This window comes from Panthera pardus, unplaced genomic scaffold (assembly GCF_024362965.1).
Source record: "Panthera pardus isolate Hobbes unplaced genomic scaffold, ASM2436296v1 HiC_scaffold_2, whole genome shotgun sequence".
Taxonomy (NCBI): Eukaryota; Metazoa; Chordata; class Mammalia; order Carnivora; family Felidae; genus Panthera; species Panthera pardus.
In genome coordinates, this window is record NW_026526765.1 from 15843782 (window position 1) to 15867962 (window position 24181).

The 24181-nt window shown below is 36.0% G+C and overlaps 1 protein-coding gene across 7 annotated transcripts in view; it reads right to left on the reverse strand.

Annotated features, from left to right (window-relative positions):
• The window catches only part of CDH18 (cadherin 18), a 992712-nt gene that overhangs the window by 248493 nt on the left and 720038 nt on the right, over positions 1-24181 (reverse strand). For all 7 annotated transcript variants that reach the window (XR_008423672.1, XM_019450749.2, XM_019450750.2 and 4 more), the window contains one exon: positions 2000-2294. Coding sequence is in view for 6 of the 7 variants with exons in the window: in XM_019450749.2 (XP_019306294.1) it covers positions 2000-2294 (295 nt within the window). In the remaining variant the exon portion in view is untranslated. The remainder of the gene's footprint in view (positions 1-1999; positions 2295-24181) is intronic.

Here is a 24181-nt window from a genome sequence, read left to right on the forward strand (position 1 = left end):
TTAAGTATTTGAGTTCATTTTTCTTTTGATTCAGATTAGTTTTATTATTTGATGGCTATGTTTTCAAATGCTTATTCATTTAAATTCATGTCTTCTTGATTATTGGTTATTGCATTCTTATCTTACGTTGAAAAGTCCTTCGTCTACGTCTTTATTTATTTATTTATTTATTTTAGTTCTTGTGTTTTCATTAGCAGATTCAAAGTTTTAGGTTTTTTAGAGTTTAATCATTGATTTATTTCCCATTTACCTTGTCCTCAAGTGTGGAGAAAATCACACTATTTCAATTGTGTCAGCATCACGAGTACATCTGGTCCTCCACCTGAGCCCCACTCTTTAGCTCAGTTAATGGGGTTACTTTCCATTTCTTGACACTTTCATTTGCTTCACTCTCCAGCCATCTGTGTCACAAAGATTTTTCAACTTTTGGCACACATATCTACCTGGAAACTGTCCGTTGTCTTTATTCACACTATATGTATCTAATGTACATATTTTGGAGGTGTTAGGGAATTTTTTTTCAAAAGCATATTCTCGTTGGACTCCCTAAAGATTAGATTACTAGCATAAATAAATGTCTATTCCCTTACTCAGGCAATTTAGGATGAATTTTCTTCCTTATGGTATGTAGCCATCCCTGAACCCAATCCTTTAAACAAAAACAAAATAACATCAAATCTATCCCCATATGGCAAGAAGGAGACCCCACCCCTGGCTCAATAAGCTGTACAGATTCTGGAACATCCACTATTTTTCTTATAATTATTCCATAAATAGCTTAAACCAGGTTTTAAATTTGTAACTATATTAAAAAAAATGGGAACTTAAGAGCTGAACCTCTGTCTGGCTTAGAAATCTTTTCTAGGTTCACTTCTTACTAACCATGTGATCTTGGGCAAATTATGTAATTCTATGTATCAATTTCATCCTCTGTAAAAGGAGAACCACAATGTCGCCCTTGTCCATGATGATACAAGCATGAAATTATTACACATGGCATGCAATGCCTGACATATAGTAAGTGCTCAATAAATACTCCTTGATGCTGTTTCAGTGATCATTACCACAACTGCTTTGACGACTTGTAGTCTCCAGTCCTGGCGAACCTAACTGGTTGTTTTGGGCTGATTGATTTTAGATTTTCTGCAGAACTCACAGTCAACATTCAAAATATCCAATTTCCTCTTCGCCCCTGATCAAAACTTCTATGGATTCAACTGAGTCTACACTTGATGGCAACTAAGATTTAAGTGTCTGACATCAACTGTTAGCTACATCAGAGGCAAAAAGGAAAAAATCCTTTAAGGGTTGTTTTACGTTTTAAGATAAATAAGCTTTGTAAATGCTTATGAGTATCTAAAAAATTTTATTGAATAATGTAGCTATTATTTACATTTTTAATGCTGTTATAATTGGGTCATAAACTGCAATCTTTTTTTTATATTTCCTTTTTTTTCAATATATGAAGTTTATTGTCAAATTGGTTTCCATACAACACCCAGTGCTCCTTCCAAAAGGTGCCCTCCTCAATACCCATCACCCACCCTCCCCTCCCTTCCACCCCCCATAAACCGCAATCTTAAAAGACATGTAGTAAAATATCTCAAACATTATGGTGTCTATTTTTATTTATGCAAACTGTCACCTTGAGTATGTTGATATCTCTGTAGCAATATAAATAAAGAATTTACATGACTAAAAAACCCTGTCAATTAAGCAAGAATTCCCGATGTCTCCCCATTAATGATGTTTTCTTGATACCTAAGATTACCTCTACTTTAGCATTCAGAAATTAATTTTAATAAATAACATACCATCTAGACCCAATATCCTTTAATATTTTAGGCCACGTGTAAATATTAAGATGTTTTGAAATTTCTTCGGATTTCTCCACGCACACACACACCCACACACAAAGTTAAAAACTGGTTTTCAAAAGATGATCATTTGGATTCTCAAAACTATATTAACTGCTAAAGTGAATAATGCTTTTTCTTACCCATATCTGACATTTCAGGCACAGTAACGATGTATGGTCCATCTGTGAACTTTGGAGCATTGTCATTGATGTCTTGTACTTTGATTATGAACTCGGACTCGGGCTCAAGAGGCTTGTTTGTTCGTCGGTCGATAGCCTGGGCGTGAAGCACATAGTGGGTCTTCTGCTCTCTATCTAGGCTTTTCGTTGAGTGGATGTCACCGGTGGTGTCATCGATGATAAATATAGTTCCGGCACCTTCTCCAGTAAGGATGTACTTGACAGACCCATCGCCTTTGTCAGAATTGGAGTGCAACTGTCACATAAAAATGAAATACTTTAGTGTGAAATTATATTCCAGCTTCACGTCGTGTTATCTGAAAATTATCCATAATTTTGAACTTAGTTTGGTTATAACTTTTCTTACCTTCACAGTCTACCACATGGTGCTATAATCATATCCTTTTCTGCAGTTTTTCTCTAATTGGTATTGATATAGATATCTTTTATCATGATCTATCTAAGAAATCCAATAATCAATTTAAGAGAAATTAATAAGCAATAGTCATTAAATAAAAAACAATAACCCTTGATGTCATCTAGTAAATCACCACTGCATTAACTACACAGAATGGAATTGGATAAAGAAATTACCAGGAAATCACTGTTGCCCGCAATACTTCCAGGAATAATGACTTTTTATATTAATTGTTTGGCATTTTATTTCAAACTTAAAATTTAAAAAAAAGAAAAAAGAATATATGGCAGGATGAGATTCAAATTATTAAAAACTTCCACAAAAGAGGCACTTATTTGTTATAGAGAAATTAATATTATAATGTGAAAAAATAAAAATATATATATATATTCCAGATTAATTGTTCAGATTTAGAATGAAAGAAAACACAGAATAATTTTTTATTATTATTATTATTATAAAACTTTAACTCAAAATTTAAATAGGAGTGCTTGATTTAATCAATACATGGTCCTAATTTGTAACTAATAGAAATACACTAATGAATTCTCATTTATTAAAATAAAAGTGGAATATTATACTAATAGATATTACAAAAGGAACATTTCACTAGAGAAGAAGTATTTAATAAGAAAGGTAAATACATATTAAGATAATTATAAACCATTTTTTTGTCATTTAAGCATCAGGAAATGCTTTTAACCTGCATGTGATTCATACTTCTTAATCTATTGTAACTTCTGCCATCTTTGCATAAGTGCCATTGTTATATTTCTAGCTAGAAATAACCACAATTTTTCTTAAATCTCACACATCTATTTGAAGAATTGTTTCTCTTGAGAGATCTGAAGTTATCCTTCATATGACATCTTTCTGGTAACCTAACCTCAACTACTCACCTTTTGCTCAATTGTGACACTTGGAAACATTGAAAAAATATAACCTTGTTCGCCTAAGTTTTAGATTTCTTACCATAATAAAGAGAACGTTTTCAAGGATTATTTTAAAGTCTCTGAACCCTTAGAAGACGTTTTCAAAAAGAGAAAATATAGAAAAATATAATAAACTATGACAAAAGGACTATTCCATGGTAAAATGAAGGCAACTGAATATAAATTGTAGCATATCCCAAATAATCTTATATCTTTCTTGAAAACACATAAGGCGTAAACAGGGACAAATTCTGATGGGAATCACCTAGCAAGATTCCATAAATCATTATCTTTTCAAACCTGATTTTTTGGAGCTTTTATAAAGATGAATAAAAATGCATTAGCAATGTATGAAAAACACAGCTTTCAAAGATTCACACTTCATTAGTAAATTAACAACTAAAAGAAGAATGCAGCATGAGTTGTGTGGAGACAATTGCATGCATGGATGGAAATGTATTTAGTCATTTCTTTTGGTTTCTTGCCATATCTTTTTAGCATCTAGAAGAAAATTTTATCATTTCTGAAGCAGATACACCTGCAAAATATCAACAGAGTGGCCTGTTTCAGTCTCCAACTTTGCTTTAATCCGTGACCCAAACAGAGCAACAAATTCATTTAAACAAATGGTTTTAAAACCTTTTCTCAAAATCTCTTGTTATGAAGTGAAACATTAGACAGTCTTATTAGCTATTGTTATACTATACATTAATTATAAGTCTATATAATGAAATTAAAACCCTTTTGGGGAAATGTCTTGTAGTTCTACCATCTAATTTCAGAAAGACAGCGATGGTGATGATTGACTTTTATCATCAGGATATATTTTTATATTCTTCTATGTTCTTAGGTTATTTTGATATTATTTCATTTTGTGTTAAAAGTTTGTATTACAAAAGTTGGTCATATTTAAAGAATGGCCTTATATATGTAGACTTGCAATGAAAGTATATAAAAGAAACAGTAAAGTTGTCAACTTAAAGCACTATGAAAAATATAACACACTCTATGCTTTATGTAGGTTGTGGTAAGCAATTCAGGTAAGAGAGAAAATGTCAGTAATTTTATGTCCTTAGATTTTAAGACTTGAATCTGGTTCCACATAAAGTGTTTATATTTAACAAACAACTTAGCCTAAATATTTCAGAAATTATGTCTGACTTGAAAATAGACGTGCAATAAAATCAGTGAATGGTAATTTAGCAGTATTTATAATATTTGATAACATAGTAGAAGTTACATTAAAATGTTGCAAACATGTATTTGAATTTTATAAGGTGTTGACAATGCTTATCTTGAGTGTTTCAATAATGCAGATAATCATTTCAATAATGGAGTATTTAAATATCTCAGCGGGCCTAGCTGACTCTTGGAATGACTAGTCTTTATGTTAACACTGACGGGAAGCTACTACAATAGCATGTAGGCAAATTAATAGCTCATATGATTAGGATGATCAACATTTGTGAAACAACAAAGTAACCCACTCTCAGGATGACCCCTCATCTATCGTACACCCATTTCCAAATGTTCAGTTTGGTCTGGAATACATCCTTTGTAACAGAGATGGAGCCTTAGAGAAAAACCAGCTATAGAGAAAAATCAGCTTAATAAGTCAGCTTTAATATCTGGAAGAGCATGTTTTATATTCGTTTTTTTAAGGCAACAGATGATGCATCAGTGAGTGAATGAATGAATGAAATGGCTGAGCAGGAATGGTGGTAGTAGTGGGGGTAATCTTAAAATAGGGACAGGAAGCTCTTTGATGCAGACAATCAAGTAATATGGATAACCAAGAGAGAAATGTGTTGTCTCTGAGTGTGGGCAACAATAAAACATCAAAGGAAAGAAGCGGAAGTAGGGCACATGCAGTAGAAATACTCTGGATATAGACACGGAGCTGACTTAGCAACAGCAAAATATGATGTTGTAAGATTAGCTAGCTCTTATGCTATTTAAGAGAGATTTTCATCATATTGTACATTGACATGTAAAAATATTTGGGAGACAAAGTTGATGTTAGTCATCAGTATTGAACTCTTTTTGGCAGACAGTTTGGAATAACAGAGAGAAAACAGTGGCAGGGTTTTATAACACACAGTGGTAGCAGTATACTTTCCGAGTCATGAGATTTTGCAAAGTGAGTGATATTTTTTATGCTGAAGGACAGATGTTACAATATTGTCCTAAAGCAAGAAGGGACAATGCTCGTGTATGTGATCACATCATAAAGTAGGGTTAATGAACTACTCTTTAGAAAACAGAAAAGGGGAGGAGAATGAAGAAAGAAAATGAAACCACCCAAGTAAAGCAAAATGACCACTTCTCTGGCATGATTTTAATAAATTGTCTCTTTCTTATGTTAAGTAGAAACCTATGGCACTTGGAAAGCTAATATGACTCACATGAGTTCCCCCTGGAAAACTATTTATTCACCCTGGACCACATTCGGATCAGGACCTAAAAATTTATAGCTTTCACTCCAACTACAGAGTTCTTCACTAAGATAATATTCTATCCCTTAGGGAAGAATAACTTTAAAAGGTTAAGAAGATGATGGCAGAGCAATTAATTTCAAAAGTTGCTTTTAGTGAAGACTTCAAGCCATGTTAAAAAGATAGGTCACTGACTTAAAACGATAATATTTTGAACTACATATTTTATATATATATTTTTTATGAGTAGGAAACTTATTTTTACAGCATTCCAGGGGAAGCCAGCAGTAAACATTGTATAGTAATCCCACTATGATTATTTTTCCAACACATAAAATGATGCAATATAAGGATCACATGAAATACATATTATTAAAATTTATTATGCACCCTTTATTCCACAACGTGTTATATTTCAAACAATAAGTAGATGAAACAAAATTCAATTGAACTGTTAATAAGTAATTGACGTAAAGAGGAAAAAACATTTCAAATCATAGTAGTCTCTTGGTAACTAACATATCTATCTTGTGCAAGAAAAATACAGAACCATCAGTTTTAATTATGCATCAATTAATATGCAACAAAGTTACATTAGAAATAGTGATGAAGTACTCTGTTCAACCACATACTTAATGTCAATTAATTAAAAGGTTAAGAAATTAGGTGAGAGTAAGGAAATAGGTGTGGTTGTTGAACCAGAAACATCAGAGCTCTTTGCCAACATGCAAAAGCCTCCTGTTGAATTTCAGTTTTTCACTTTTAACTTCTTAATCAGTATTCTCAGAGAAGGAAGCTAATGAACGAGGAGGAAGAGGGAAAAGAACAGGAGGCAGCACGTGTTTATTATATCCCCTGAACCCCAGATTAAGGGTATTAACGTACAAGATAAAAAAAAATCTATATCTCTGAAGACTGAGTTGTATAATTCCATATCCTTCAGATATCCTCTAGAGAGCCCCATCTGGGTGTGCCAAATATTGGGGCACTGCAGGAGGTAAGTCAGTGGTTGAGAATTTCACTTTTAAGTGTTGGAAACCCTCAAAAACGAGCCAATCGATTAAAGTTGGAATGAGATATATAAGGCACAGGAGGACCTATTCTCTGATATCAGAGTTAATCTCTGTTCTTTCATCTGCCAATTAGGGTCTAGCTGAGAAAGAGATGGCCCTGGAAGCTGGTTTTAAAGAAAAAAAAAAAAAAATCTCAGAGTGTACTAACATTAGTACAATTCCGGCCCCAAATACTGGTCCAAACCACTATCCACATATTCACAGGGGTTGTCATTTCATCCCCCTTAAAACTCTGTCATTACTGTTCATTTTAGCCCTTTGTTCAAATCAGAAAGCAGTAGATGCATAGAGAAAGGGGAGGGAAGGAAAATTGAAATGGGAATGGCTTCAAACATTTAGAAAATGTATCTGACAATAAAATGTAAGCTTATAATTTAATCTAGCAATCACTATTAGAAGTATATATCCAACAAATGTTTTTAGAGCATCTGCTATGTTCCAGTCCTGGTACTCAGTAGTTAAATACATCACTAATGTGGAGATTCATATATATATATATATATAGTGTTAGAAAGTGACAAGATCCCCACTTAAAAAGGAGAGAGAGAAAGAAATATCAGAGGTGAATGGGAAGGTGTAGAGAGATTCCAATATTAAATAAGGGAGTATGCTAGGCAGGACATTGGCCCCTCAAAGATGTCTATGTCTTTATTCTAGAAGCCTGTGAATATGTTACTTTACATGGTATGAAGAACTTCACATATGTGATTGAGGTCAAGGTCCTTAAGACAGGGAGATTACCTTGGTTTCTCTAGCTGGGACAATTCTGATCACATGAGTCCTTACAAGGGAAGACCTGATCCCAGCTGGTTGAGAGAGAGAGAGAAAATGGAAGTGTGAGAAGGAGTGAGCACCTCATTGCTGGTTCTAAAATGTAAAAATCATCATGCAAGACCTAAGAGAGGCCTCTTGAAGCTGGGAAAAGCAAGGAATGGACTGTTCCCTAGAGGAAATGAAGCTCTCCTCACACCCTGATTTTAGACCAGTGAGAACTATGTTGAACTTCTGACCTATAAAACTGGTGGAAAATAAATTTGTGTTGTTTTAAGGCACTGATTTTGCAATAATTTGTGATAGCAACAATAAAGTCTAATAAAGGAATCAGAGAAGGCATATTAAAAAGATGACATTTTAATAAATTTTTGAAGGAGGTAAGGTAAGTGAGCCAAGTTTGTATCATAGGAAAAAGCATTATAGTCAGGGAAAACAGAAAAAGCAAGAGGGTCAAGTTAGGAACATGAATAGCAATTCCAGAAAGAGTGAGGAAGCCAGTGTGACCAGAGTTGCATGGACAGAGGAGAGTTGCAGAAGACATCAGAGAAATACAGTAGTCTCCCCTTCTCTGTGGTTTCCCTTTCCCTGGTTTGAGTTGCCCACTGTCAGTTGTGGTCCAGAAGCAGATGGTCCTCCTTCTGATGTATCATCACTAGACCAAGAGTAGCCTAATGATGCATCACAACGGCCACGTCGTTCACCTCAGTTCATCTCCTCACGCAGTCATTTCATCCTCCCACATCACAATAAGAAGTGTGAGTAGAGTACAAGATATTTTTTTGAGAGACCATATCCACATTCACGCAACTTGTATTACAGCATATTTGTTATTATTGTTCTATTAGTTATTGTGATTAATCCCTTGTGCCTAATTTATAAGCTTTATTACAGGTACGTATGTATAAAAAATCACATAGTATATATAGGGTTCGGTACTCTCCGAGATATCTACTGGGGGTATTGGAACGTATCCTCTATGGATGTAGGGGTACTATAACTGGAAGGAAGATCATGGAGGACCACTGCACAAGAAAAAAGAGAAACTGGATAGTGTTGAGTAGAGGAGCATCATAAGTGATTTACATCTCAAAAGGATCACGTCCATTTCATTACTGAGAATAGAAAGTAGAGGAACAAAAATGAAAGCAGGGAGAACTGATAGACTTCTGCTTTGGTAACACGCTGACTGAGGATGACAGCACGGACCAGGCGCTGGTGAAAGTGACAAGAAATGGAGTATTCGTGAATATATTTTGGGACAAATGCAACACCAAATGCAAAAATAAGCCAGAGGATCTATATCACAATAAAAGGCCTTTGCATAGCAAATAAAACCATCAACAAAATGGAAAGGCAACCTAGGGAATAGGACAAAATCTTTGCAAATTATATGTCTGATAAGGTGTTAATATCCAAAACATATCAAAAATTCACACAACCAATAACAAAACCAAATCTGTCAGACATTTTTATCCAGAGAAGATATACAAATGGCTAACAGTACATGAAAAGGTGTTCAACATCATTAACCGTCAGGGAAATGCAAAGCAAAACCACCCTGAGATATCACCTCACACCTGTTAGAATGGATATTATTAAAAACAAAAAAGAGGTAACAGTTATTGGGGAGGATGTGGAGGAAAGAGAACCCTTGTGCATTCTTGGTGGGAATGAAAATCGGTGCAGCCACTATGGAAAACAGTATGAAGTTTCCTCAAAAACGTGAAAAAATACAACTACTAAAAGATCTAGCAATTTCAGGGTATATAATCCAAGGGAAATGAAATCATTATCTCAAAGAGCTATCTTCAGCTCCATGTTCATTGCTGAATTACTCCCAATAGCCAGGAAATGAAAACAAATTGAGTGTCCATTAACAGATGAATGGATAAAGGAAATATATATACACCCACTGCACTTCCCCCACCCCTACAAGAATAGTATTCGGCCATGAGAAAGAAGGACATTCCACTATTTGCAATAACACAGATGGATACTGAGGGCATTATATTCAGTGAAATAAGTCAGGCAGAGAAAGACAAATATTGTATGATGTCACTTTTTTTTCTGGAATTTTGAAAAGTCAAACTCTTAGAACACAGAGTAGAATGAATGGTATTCCCAGGACCGAGGAGTGCAGAAGAAGGGAAGGTGATGGTCAGAGTACAAACTCCCAGGTATGAGTAAGTTCTGGGGATCTAATGCACAGCAGAACGATTATAGTTAACAATACTGTATTGTGTATGAGAAAGATGCTAGGAGAGCAGACCTTCAATGTTCTCACCACAGAAAAGACATGGTAGGGGCACCTGGGTGGCTCAGTCGGGTAAGTATCTGACTTCCGCTCAGTTCATGATCTCGCGGTTAGTGAGTTCGAGCCCCGTGTCAGGCTTCGTGCTCACAGCTCAGAGCCTGGAGCCTGCTTTGGAGTCTGTCTCCCTCTCTCTCTGCCCTTCCACCATTCACACTCTGTCTCTCTCTCAAAATAAATAAACATTAAATGTTTTTTTTTAAAAAAGACATGGTAATTATGTGACATGGTTTTAACTAATGCTATAATGCTAATCATTTTGCAATATATGTGTATCAAATCAACACATTGTATACTTAACCTTATACAATACTATATTTCAATTCTATCCCAGTGATGCTGGACACACATTTTAAAAAGAAAGAGCACACAAAGTTTCCCTAAAGGAGTAGTATAGGATTTATGAAAAAGGAGAATTCAAGCACAGATATTAGGTGCTTGGCTATAGTTATGAAGAGTTCAGAATTTAATCAAATGGGATGTGGACGGATACAGGTACACGAAATAGAAAGGGGAAGGTCAGGAATTGAATTTTGACATGCTAATCTTGGTATTTCTATTGGCGATCTCAGTAGAGATGTAGAGGCCATTTTTTATATGCAGTCTCTAGTTCAAAGACAAATATGGTTGGCTTATAAATTTGGGAGACAGCCAGCACAAAGGTGGTATTTAGAGCTATGAAACAGGATGAGATTACCAATGAAATAAACATAGGTGCAAAGGGAAGAACTGAGGACTGAAACCTGTAGTGCTTCAAAATTAAAAAGCCAGAGGGGGACATCTGGGTGGCTCAGTCCTACCTCGGCTCAGGTCATGATCTCGTGGTTCTTGAGTTCAAGCCCCACATCCGGCTCGCTGCTGTCAGTGCAGAGCCTGCTTCTTGATCCTCTGTCCCCCCTCTCTCTGCCCCTCCCCCACTTGCACTCTCTCAAAAATAAATAAAACATTAAAAAAAAAAAAGCCAGAGGGACGAGAAAGATAAAGAGCCCCTAGTCAGGTAGAAGGAAAACCAAGCACACCAGTGTCTTGTTTTAACAAGAGAAATTAAAACATCTGTGGATAAGGGTATTTTATATAGGAATAATAATGATTATTTCAGAGGCAAAAAAAAAAATCTAAAAGTCCATCTGGAGGGGGATTATTTTATAAATAATGAATTACCATTAAAATAATAATATGAATATGCTAGCTCTGAAGAACTATCTATAATTTGTTGTGGATGGGAAAGCCATGCTGTGTAATAATATAGAAGCTGAGATCTTACTTAAAGTATAAATAACAAAAATTACATGTACAGTATATTCATATTTATTAACATGGATGTATGGAGTAGGATACATTATAATCTAAGCCACTGAGGCTTGATGGAGGGCAGAAAAAAGCATACACCGCAGTGAGCCAGTCAATTTCCTTTTATGTCTTTCAGTTTAACTGACTGAATAAATATCTATTACTTTTTAAGTATATATATCCCCGTTGTTACTGAAGAACACTTCTGGGTTTTATCTGGGCCAATAATGGAGAAAAGACACAATATGTGGCAACCCATTCTCAAAGCCACAAGAATCTTTAGAAAATTTCAGGCAGCATCTCATTTCCATGCATAGGGTCTAACCTTTGCTTGATTCTCACTCTGAGATGTTTACGAATTTATCTATCTATCTGCCTATCTATCTATCTATCTATCTATCTATCTATCTATCTATCTATCTATCTATCTTATTTGCCATGCCTCAGGTTGCTACATTCTATCTTGAATGTAGGTACAACTCCCAGGCTATTGCATTAAGTTGCCCAGGCACTGGTAGGTGATGCTTCCTGGAATGGTTGTCTTGTTTTCCTGAAGTGTGTCTTGAAATTTTTTGATATCCCTGCCTACCTCCTGTGTCCCTCATGTAAGCCCCCTACATCTCTATTCAGTTATTCTTTTGGTCTCTATCAACATGGTCCATGTGTTTATTTCTAGGCTTAAAACCAAGGCACTGTAACAGGATGGAAGAAAAAACTGCATCCCTACTATGTATCAAACAATGTGTTGATATAAATCAGACAGGGTCCCTTGCCTTCAAGAAGTTTTTAGTGCAGTGAGCAAGAAAGAGCAACAGATCCAGAGTAGGGACAGTTCTGATAGAAGCATGAGGTGAAAGTAATTTTTCCTTGCTTGGAAGTTTTCCCAGAGGAAAGGACTCAAAGTCTCCATCTGTATTCCTGTTTTCCCATTTCTATCAAAGGATAAAAGTTGTACATTAAAAAAAATAATAATTCTCATCAAACATTTTCCTTATTCATCTGTTGTGGATTTAATCCTATCACATAATATAAATTGTTCTAAGGTTACCCAAAACCACCCAGTTATTGAACAACTTTTTTTTTTTTTTTGAGGAGAAGGCTAATTTAAAAACATGATAAAGCTAACTCAACACAAGGGAGCAGAATGCAGAACTCTCAAATATTGGTTCCTAACTTTGGAAATTCAAGACATGGAAATACGGAAGCTTTTTTAATGGAGAGAAACTGTGGACTGAGACACAATAGGGCTACAGTCCAAAGTGTCTTGCTAAGTTTTTCTGTGACATAAGGACTACTCAACCCTGAGATACATACATATAACTCTGCATGTTGAAATAAAAATTCTGTAGTCTGTTATTGTATACAATTTTCCTCTCAGTTAAGCTTTTCAGAATGGAATGCTATTGAAATGTTTGAATCATAAAGTCCAATTTACTCAGCTGTAGCTCTGACCTCATTCTTGACTTTCTCTCTTCTTCTCAGATTGAATAACCAGAGCTATAACCCTCTCAGACACTCGACATGGCCTTGTATGCACTAATGATGATTTTTATTTTTCCACTTCTCCTCACCGAAAACTTTCTAAATTCTTGTGAATCTGTTTCTTTAAAAATCCCCTCACCCCCACCCCTTCTCTCCGACAGTTACCAGAGTTCATCCAAGCTCTCCTACTTTCTGAGATTATTGCAGTTTCCCCTGAGTGGTCTCATTACCTCTCTTCCTGTTTCTGTTCCACGCACATTGCATTTACACTAGAGTCCGGTGTGTTATTTCTAAAATGTGATTTTATCCTTTCTTAAATAAAACACGAGAATGTACCACAGCCTTCAGATGGCAGACATCCTCACTGGGCGCTTGTCTACGTGTGTGATTTAATCTTCAGGCACTTCACTATTCACATCGAATTTTAGTCAAACTAACGTGGATTATCTGGCCTCTAATGTGCCTACTCTCCACACGTGATTTCCTCAAACTACATATTTTCTATTTACTTGACCAGAAGTAAGTCATTTCCTATCTTCTGTGAAGTTGTCCCTCAATTTTTCATCCAAATACGCTGTCTTTCCTTTGTGATGTAAAAGAATCCCTAGCTTACCTATCATTCAGCAGTTACCATTTTATGGTTCATTTCCAGTGAAATGCCCCACATCTCCCAATTCACTTGATTCTCATTGAGGACAGCAGCCACGTTTCACTCACTCCTACGGCCCCAACACCCAACGCATCCTTTTTTTCAATAAATGTTATTAAAGAATGAAATATGATGAGAGGAATTTTCATAAAGAATTCATGATACATTGAAAGATGTCAGGGACACCTGGGTGGCTCAGTTGGTTAAGTGTCCGACTTCACCTCAGGTCATAATTTCACAGTTTGTGAGTTTAAGCCCTGCGTTGGGCTCTGTGCTGACAGCTCAGAGTCTGGAGCCTGCTTTGGATTTTGTGTCTCCCTCTGTCTCTCTGCCCCTCCCCCACTCATGCTCTGTCTCTCTCTCTCAAGAACAAATAAACATTAAAAAAATTAAATGATATCAAATAAAAAATAAATATTTAAAAAGAGGTAAGACACTCAAATAATACAGGAGGAAACTTGGCTCAGAGACTGGCGGGGATGAGATCTAAAAGTGGTCAGTGAAGAGGTAAATATTTTAAAGACTATGAGTTAAAATTTTCAGTGTAAACATACAACTGATTATTTAAAGCAAAATTAACAGCATTGTAAGATGAGTTTTATTAGGTGATTTGACTAAAAGATATGACAGAGGGAGAAAAAAATGAAGTGGGAAGAAAGCACACTGTCTTACTGGAACTCCAATTGTGAAGGGGAATATTTGAATGGCAAAGTGGAAGTTGGAAAGTAGAAGTATCCAATGTGAGGTGGGCAGAGGGATCAGTGGCAAATGAGAAGCGCCACATGTGAAGTGGTCCAATATGGATTCCAAAACAGATTTTGCTATGCTATTTATGTGTATTGTTTAGGACTAGTGGCAAACACTACACATTAATAAAGTGATGAATAACTGAAAAAAAAGTCTACAGAGAGTTTAAAAGAATTATTTTTAAAAATGTGAGTAAACTAAGATAAGGTAGGAAGAAACATTAACGTACAAAAAACCAGACAATCCAAGAACAAAAACAGTATGGATGTCTACCAGCCTTGTCAATAATTACATTAAATATAAATGTACTGGAGACTTCAGCAAAAAAAAGGTGGACTAAGGATTTCTAGAACTTTCTCCATAAAAGCAATGAGATTACTGGCAATTCTTAGAATTCTAAGAATCAACTTTTCAGATCTCTGGAAAGTAACCAAAGACTTGTACCATTCCAGGGAGAATGTAAGCAAGAAAAAAAGCTGAATCTTGGTGTGAACAGTAATCTCCATGCTATTTTAATGTGCCTTAATTCCATCTCCCTCCCTCCCCCAAAGTTATACAGTAGTCTTGAAAAGCAACATCCTAAAATGACAATTAAAAACTCAGGAAGAAAAGTCCAGGAAGAGATAGCCTCACTGGTGATTTGCATCCAACAGTGAAATAATTATCATCATTCCTTCTTAAACTTTTCCAAAAGACAGAATAAGAGATGTAGATTACAGTTCATTATATGAGGCCATCATAATACTGACACCAAAACCTGATGAAAATATCACAAAAGAGGAGGGCGCCTGGGTAGCTCAGACGGTTAAGCATTGGACTTTGGCTCAGTTCATGATCTCATGGTTAGTGAGTTTGAGCTCCACGTCAGGCTCTGTGCTGAGAGCTCAGAGCCTGGAGCCTGCTTCAGACTCTGTGACTCCCTCTCTCTCTGCCCCTCCCTTGCTCTCACTTTGTCTATCTCTCAAATATAAATAAACATTAAAAAAATAAAAAATAAAAAATAATCTATGGACAAATTTACCTTATACGTACAACAATCCTCAACAAAACATCTGCAAATCAAATCCAGAAACATATATGTTTTGTATATTTAAAAATACACACATGATAAAGTATGATTTAGCCAAGAATGCAAGGTTGCATAAAACATACCAGACTCAATCAATACGATACAATATAAGCATTGTAAAGAAAACTTACATGATTATCTCATAGAGTCAGAAAAAAAAAACATCTGGCAAAATCTAACATTATTTTATGATAGTCAACCAACTAGAAATAAAAGAGAATGTCCTCAACCTGATTAAGTGCATCTGTAATAGAACAGCAGTTAATACCATATTTAATGGTGAAAGAGTGAAGTTTTTCTCTGGGGATCATAAGCACTCCAAATATCCACTCTTGGCATTTCTATTCAACTGTGTACTGAAAGTTGTAGTGAGGGTAATGAGGTAAGGAAAAAAAAAAAAAGATTTGGAAGAGAAGAAAACAAGCATCTCTATTTGTACATGGCATGGCTTTTTATATACAAAATACCAATCAGTGTGCCAAAAATTAATAGTGCTAAAGAAAAGTTCAGCAAGGTTTCAGGATACAAGATGAATATAAAAATATAAATTTTACTTCTATAAACTAGCAGTAAAGAACCCGAAATTTAAGAAATTTAAAATAGTATCCAAAACAATGAAATGTTTAGGAATAAATTTAACAAAAGCAGAGCAAACTTATACACTCAAAACTATAAACTCTTCCTAAAAACTAAACAACAAATGAAAGGCATTTCCTAAGTAAATTTCCTAAATCAAAAACACCACTGGTTCATTGGCTGAAAAATTAGAATATTAAAATTTCACTATTTAGTTATTGGAATATCTACCAAAATCCCACATTTTTTTGTAGAAATTGACAAGCTATTCAAATATTAATATGGAAATGGAAAGTAACCTAAATAGTGTAAAAAAAGTATTGAAAAAGAATGAGGTTGGAAGGCTAGCTATTATAGATATAAAAGCTTACTACAAAGCTATAGTGACCAAAACCATATGGTTCTGGGACAGAATAAATGTACAAATCAGTGGAATAGGAATGAGAGTTCAAAAATAAACCTATACCTTTAAGGTCAACTGATTTTCAATATATATTCCAGGACAATTTAACAGAAGAAGGATATTCTTTCAACACATTTTGAAAGGCAGGTGGGGAGGGGAAGTGCGGGGGAGACAGAGCATCCCAAGCAACCTCTGTGCTGTCAGCATAGAGCCTGGTGGGGCTCAGTCCCAGAACCATGAGATCATGACCTGAGCCGAAACCAAGAGTCAGGCACTTAATTGACTGAGCCACCCAGGTGCCCCTACAATAATGTGCTTTAAATGAAAATGCATAAGGCTGAAAGCTGAAAAATGATATACAAGCAAGCTATAAACTTGGAAAAGCAAGTTTATGAATATCAGACAAAGTATATACATCAATGCATAGTATATTACAAGAGTTAAAAGAGAGAATTTTGTGATTCATTTAGAGCATGAAAAATCCTAAATACACATAGACCTAATTATAGAACACAAAAATTCATGAATCAAAAATTGGAATAAGAGAAATATGGAAATACACAGTCAGAGGTGGTAAATTTAACACCTCACTATCAGTAACTGAGAAAATACACAAACTTGTAAAAAGAGAAACACTTGCGGTATCCATCAATCTGACCCAGCTGACTTCACAAACCACAAAGCCTGACAACTGCATATAACACATTCTTGTTAAGTACACAGGAAAAGTTCACCAAGAGAACATATACTTGATAATACAAGTCTCAATAAATTTAAAATGAACAAAAACTTACAGTGTATGATATTAATCCAGGGAAATAGGTACCTTTTAGAGAAATGCAGGGCATATTTTTTTAAATGATATATTAGCAAATAGGATCCAGAATCATATAAAATGAATAGCATACCATGAGCAAGTGAGTCTACCATATTAATGAAAAGTTTTACATTCAAAAATCAAACAATAACCAAATTTAAATCACGTTTAAAAATCAAATCAAATTTAACCACGTTATGACAATTAAGAAAAATAATTACATGGTTATCTCAATAGATGCATAAGAGGTATTTAACAGAAGTCAGTGTACATTTATGATACAACATTCAGCACATTAGGGATAAAAGAAAAATAAAATTAAGGTATTAAGCAATATCATTTATGACGGCATCGAAAAGCCTAAAAAATTAGGAATAAATTTAAATAAAGATGTGTGAAGAACTCTTTACTGAAAATCACAAACCATTGCTTACAAAAATAAGAGAAGCAATCTCAAGAATTGGAAGTACCCATAAAATTAGCATTTTCCCTAAAAGTGATCCATAGAGTATATGAAATTCCATCAATAGTAGAAATTAACAAGCAGATTCTAAAAATTATATGAAAATTGCCATTGACTTAAAATAAATAGCCAAAATAATTTTAGACAAAAAAGAGGGGCACCTGGGTGGCTCAGTAGGTTAAGCGCCCAAATTTGGCTCAGGTCATGATCTTGTGGTTTGTGGGTTTGAGCCTCACATCAGGCTCTGTGTGGACAGCTCAGAGCCTGGAGCCTGCTTTGGATTCTGTCTCTCTCTCTCTCTCTCTCTGCCTCTCCCCCACTCGCACTCTTACTCTCTGTCTCTCAAAAATAAATAAACATTAAAAATTTTTAAAAAGAGAAAAAAAGAGCATAATTGGCGTATTTGAACTATTTGATTTCAGGTCTAACAAGAAAACAACACTGGTGTTAATAGAGGCGAGCAGATTAAAGGGACAGAATAGACAACCCAAAATAGATCCCGCACACAGATTAATGGCAACTTGAATTAACAAATGTTCTAATGTAGTTTGATAATTTAATTAAATGATGCGATGTAACAGGGACATTTCTTCAAAAATTTTGGAAGAGACTGATCTCCAAAATTTAACAGTGGGATACCAGCCAAGAAAACCACTCAGCGGTGCACATATCCTAACTTTTATAGAAAATATGGAAGAATAACACAGCCTACAGAGAAAATGAATCCAGAAGGTGGATTCATGAAAATTATTCCTACATCCTAAGAACTAATTAAGGAACCTCTAGTATTTGCTCGATTGGATTTCAAAGTCCCATGGAGCAGTGAATCCTTTGTGTCTCCAACCTCATCCTTTTTGAATAGTGTTTTGTTTTCTTTTGTTTTGTTGTTTTTAGCGCCTGTCCCATCATTATGTGTGTGGTGGGAAAATAAAATGTTTTATACTTGCACAGAACCACAGACCAAGAAGAACTTATTTAAAGATGTGAACGTAAGGACTTATACCCCAAAAGTCCTCATCTACAGCTGAACTTGGATGAGAGAATGAGATCCTGTATTTTGAATTAACCCATAATGGGATGATACTTGTGCAGACCTTGGGTGAAGATGAGTGTATTTGGTAGGAAGAATATGAATCACTGGGGTGTCAGAGAGCAGCCTGTAATGGACAGAGACTGGAATGACCCATAATGATTGCCGTCTCCAGCTATATAAACATGTATGTCATTTCCTCTCCTTATGTGTGTAGGACATAGTTAACTCTTAATTAGGTAAAAGTGATGGGTTGTCATGTTGAAAAATAGATTACTAAAAGGTACTTGCTTCTGTAACACTTGCCCACTCTTGTCATTTATAACTCTATTGCTCTCACTCTCTTTCTTGGTGCTTCTAGAGAGGCAAGCTGTCTGCAAGGGAATCCCTGTATAGCTTGAATGGCAAGAAACTGGTGTCTCCATGGGGTGCCTGGGTGGCTCTGTTGGTTGAGTGACTGACTTCGGCTTAGGTCATGATCTCATGGTTTGTGAGCTCCAGCCCCGCGTCAGGCTGTGTGCTGACGGCTCAGAGCCTGGAGCCTGCTTCTGATTCTGTGTCTCCCTCTCTCTCTGCCCCTCCCCCACTCATGCTCTGTCTCTCTCTCTGTCTCAGAAATAAACATTAAAAAAAAATTAAAAAAAAAAAAAAACTGGTGTCTCCAGCCCATACCAGCATGAACCTGAAGCCTAGTAACAGACATGAGAGTGAACTTGAATGTGGATTTTTTGAATAATTTATCCTTGAGATGACTGCATCCCAGTGGACAACTTGATCACAGCCTTATGAAAGATTCCGAATCAGAGACACCCAAAAAGCCATGGATTCCTGACTCATAGAAACTGAGATAATAGTTGTTTTAAGCAACTGAATTTTTGAGAAATAATTAATCCACCAGTGATGCATGGGGGTGTATCTTAAAACAGAATGATGAATGAAATCAGCCAAAATATAAAAAATTACATATACTGATTCCGTTTATAAAATGTACAGAATGTAAATGTATAAAATGTAAAATGTAAGCTATAGTTAGAGTAATCAAATCAGTGGTTGTCAGGATTAGAGTCACAAGCTATTGACTACAATGTTTGCATTATCTTGATTGAGATGGTTTATAAAGATTTTAAACGTCTTCAAGTATGCATTTGTTATATGCCCATTATATGTCATCATATAAAATGCACCTCTTTTATTGTTAATAATTATAAAAATGTGTGAAGCACCAAGACTATCCTGCAATGGTTGCTATATAAAAACTTAATCATCGATATAGTACCCCTGCCACTGAGCTTACGCTAAAACATGCAATACAAGAAAATGTAAGCTCACCTCAAAATTTACTTAACTTGTAAATGGCTATTTTAGTAAATGAATGAGGCAAAATGACCTATTGTTTCGGGTATAATGTTAACAAGGCTTTGAACATGATCTAAAGAATGTTTTACTTGTAGCCAGACATTTCCCCCAATTATATTAGGTTTGGTAAGAAAAAGAGCTTTTGTAAGTTTGGTAAGAACAATGAATTATTTCATATTGCTTTGTAGGACTTTAAATTTGAAAATAGACTACCTTCAAAAGTAAAGGTTTTTTTTTTTTTTTTAATTTTTCTATAGCTTGCTAGATTAAAAAAGATTCAAATTCTATTCTATTCTGTATTTTTTCATGTGATCTATTTAGATAATTTTTAAACTCCTTATAAAACTAGGGCCCGGGGCGCCTGGGTGGCTTGGTCGGTTAAGCATCCGACTTCAGCTCAGGTCATGATCTCACGGTTCGTGAGTTCGAGCCCCGCGTCGGGCTCTGTGCTGACAGCTCAGAGCCTGGAGCCTGTTTCAGATTCTGTGTCTCCCTCTCTCTCTGCCCCTCCCCTGTTCATGCTCTGTCTCTCTCTGTCTCAAAAATAAATAAACATTAAAAAAAATTAAAACTAGGGTCCTACAATTAATTCCTTAGTATCTGGGGCAAATTTTTGAGTAGTAGATCCTGATTGTCACTCTTTTCCCTACCAAAAAAATAAGTAAATAAACAAACTATTTATTTTGCATTTACTGCACCCCTCCAAATGTCCATCCTCTATTACGTTATTTTACTTAGAAAAAATGAACTTTGCTAAGTGAATAAATTAAGGGGAACTCCTCTTGGTGTGGTCAATGTAACGTGTGTTTTGGTAAGACACAGAGGGAGAATCAGATAAAAGATATGAAGACAGAAACAGATATGTCAGTGGAAGAGACAGAGGTATCTGAAGATGCTATTCTCCTTAGCTTAGAGATTTTATTTATTTAAAAAAAAAATAATGTTTATTTATTTTTTAGAGTGAGAGAAAGCATGAGGGGGGGAGGAGTAGAGAGAGTGGGAAACACAGAATCGGAAGCAAGTTCCAGGCTCTGAGCTGTCAGCACAGAGCCCACCACAGGGCTCAAACTCATGGACCGCGAGATCATGACCTGAGCCAAAGTCAGATGCTTAACCGACTGAGCCACCCCAGGCATCACAGCTTAGAGATTTTAGAATGGGTTAGAAACTAAGGAAAACAGGCAGCTTCTTAGAATCTTGACAAGAAACAGATTTTCCCCTAGAGAATCCCCAGATTCTCCAAAGTGAATGCAACCATGTTGATAACCTGAAGTTTAGAACTTGTGACCTCTGGAACTGCAAGATAATAAATTTGTTATTTAAGCCGCTAAATTGAGGATAATTTGTTATAGCAGTAAGAAGAAAATGATAGAGTTTTATGTGTCATGTATAAAATATTGATATTTTCATAAGTAACTTCTTGAGGTGGCTATTATATTATCCCCATATTGTTTAAATTAACAAGTTGAATCTTATTGTTAATTTGTCCAAGGTTACAAAGCTATTAAGAGAATTTAGATTTGAATACTTTAACTTCAGAACCCAGAGTCTTATACTTTAGTCAAATGGCAATACTGTACGCACACATGCATAATTTTTTGTTGTTGTTTTTGTTTTTTAATGTTTATTTATTTTTGAAAGAGGGAGACAGACAGACACATCGCACGAGCAGGGAAGGGGCAGAGAGAAAGGGGAACACAGAATCTGAAGCAGGCTCCAGGCTCCGAGCTGTCACCTCAGAGCCCACTGCAGGGCTCAAGCCACAAATCACGAGATCGAGACCTGAGCTGAAGTCGGACACTTAACCGACTGAGCTACCCAGGTGCCCCCACATGCATCATTATTGCAAAGACAAAATGCATAAAACTATAGATATATCTTCATATCTTCTATAATGGTCATATATTAAAACCTAGATTTAGGATTAAACATTAAGGATATGTCTGCTTTTAAATAAATGTCAACATTTGAAATCTGATAAATTATTGTCCAATGTTTCTATATTTTTCTTCTCATATTCCTAACATATGTTGTATAATTTATAGAGATTTCATCTATATACATGGCTCTAGGGTCACAGGAGTAATCCTTAGGTCTGCCTCATATTTCAGCAGCTGTATACACTAAAAACACTAACCACAAACTAATTTTTTTTTTTAAGTTTACCAATTTATTTTGAAAGAGAGGGAGAGAGAGAGAGAGTGCGTGGGAGAGAGCACGCAAATGGGGGAGGGGCAGAGAGAGAGGGAGACAGAGAATCCCAAGCAGGCTCCTCACTGTCAGTGCAGAGCCCTATATGGGGCTTGAACTCACGAAGCATGAGATCATGAAGTGAGCAGAAATCAAGAGTCAGTCACTTAATCAAATGAGACAGCCAGGGGCCCCAAACACAAAGTAACTTAACAACTATTAAGGACCAGGCAATGTAACAGTAAGTGTAAATTCAGGAGCAAAAACAAACAAATGAACACACACACAAGAAAAAAAAAAAGAAAAGAAAACAAAAAACAAAAACAAAAACGGCATGTATGCTTAAGTTCCAGAGCCCACAGGACAAGATCAGATCAGGAGAAGTCTGAAGAAGTGGGTAGGGCTCAAGTCCTTGAATGGCACGTTCAACAGTTTGAAAGTTTTTCCTGAAAAAAAAAGAAAAATCTGTGCAAGTGTGTTGAACATAAAAGGGAGGTGGAGAGAGAAGGAGAGCATGCCCAATGATAGAAGGAGAATTGAATTCTGGAGAGATAAAATAATGCAAAATTTGAGTTAAAGGGGGAAAAGCTGTAGAAAACCTGACAGGTTAAGAGGGTGTGTTAAAAAAAAAAATAGCGGAAGGGGAAGTATTCAAGATGAAAAATGGAGACACATTATAAAGACAGTAAATAGGCATTATATTAAAGGTGTAGAAATGGGTTGATTTTTTAACATAGGACAAAGGAAGAAGCAGAGTCAAGCAGGGTGGCAATTTGTTTACTATCTTAGGAATTAGGGAGATAATTGTGCCTTTTACATTTTAAAAATAATATGAGGGATACTGAAAGGTAGGAGAGGATTTTAATATAGAAGATGATATGATAGGGATAACTGAGATCTGAGCTATCTATAAACTCATAAGTGGATCTGGACAGATAAATGGGAGATCAAAAATAAAAGATAGTTGTAAATCTAAAGGCTTTTAATTATTATTATCATTAATATTATTTTCATTTTTCAGAGAGAGTAAGCAGGGGAGAGGGGGAGAGAGAGAGAGAGAGAGAGAGAGAGAGAGAGAGAGAGAGAGAGTTCCAAGTAGGCTCTACACTCAGCACAGAGCCCAACACAGGGCTTGATTCCACGACCCTGGGATCCTGAGCTGAAATCAAGAGTTGGACATTCAACAAATGAGCCACCCAAATGCCCTAAATCTAAAGGCTTTTATAGATGGTAATTAAACCCAGAAAACAGGTGGAGAACCAGAACACTTCTAAAAACTTGGGAACCACCAATACCTCTGGAAAAATCAGATAAACACACACAAATTAAAAAATTAAGGGAGAAAAACAGAGAAATTTCTGGAGAGTTTTGTGAAACCCTTTCTTTATTCAACTAAATCCAGGGTAGCTCTTGGAGATACCGCTGGCCTTCGGGAATCCCTCCAAAACAATATAGTTTGGGATGGTGGGGAGGTGATGAGACGTGAAAGCAGAAAAGCGCCTGGATCTCAGAGCTCAACAGCTAAGGCTCAAAACTCTTGGAGCCTGGGCAGGGATATGTGGGCATCGGGTGGGCCCCCTGAGCCAAGGTAGCAGATTCTGGGAAGAAAGGCAGGAGCAGGAGTGGATCAGAAAAGCCGGTAGCCAGAAGGGACAAGCAGTCAGACTACAACAATAGGCAGGGAAGGTGAAGATGCTTGGAACGTTTACTACCCTTGCTCTCTGCCAAAATTATAGGAAGAGGGTTGCGTCGAAGGAGTCCAGGAACAGGGGCATGTCCCAATTACCAGCTGAGATAGATGCATATGTTCCACAGAAGAGAGTTTCACCAAGTGGGGCCCACAGGAATCGTATCCATGAAAACTATGTCTTTACACCAACAAATGAAACACATGAAAAGGAAAGCCAACACAAGTGGGAGCTGAAGTTGAGAAACAACTGGTTTTTCATGATCAAAAGCTGCAGAGGTAACATCGGACTGCAGAAAAATTACACTGCGCACAAAATGATTAGAGAAATACAGGATGCAAGGACAAAAATGCTCGCACGACAAGAAACCCTCAGGAACGAGCAGCCATTTGAAATATACCATCTGGAAGTGAGAAATAACACAAGAATCAAAATTTTAG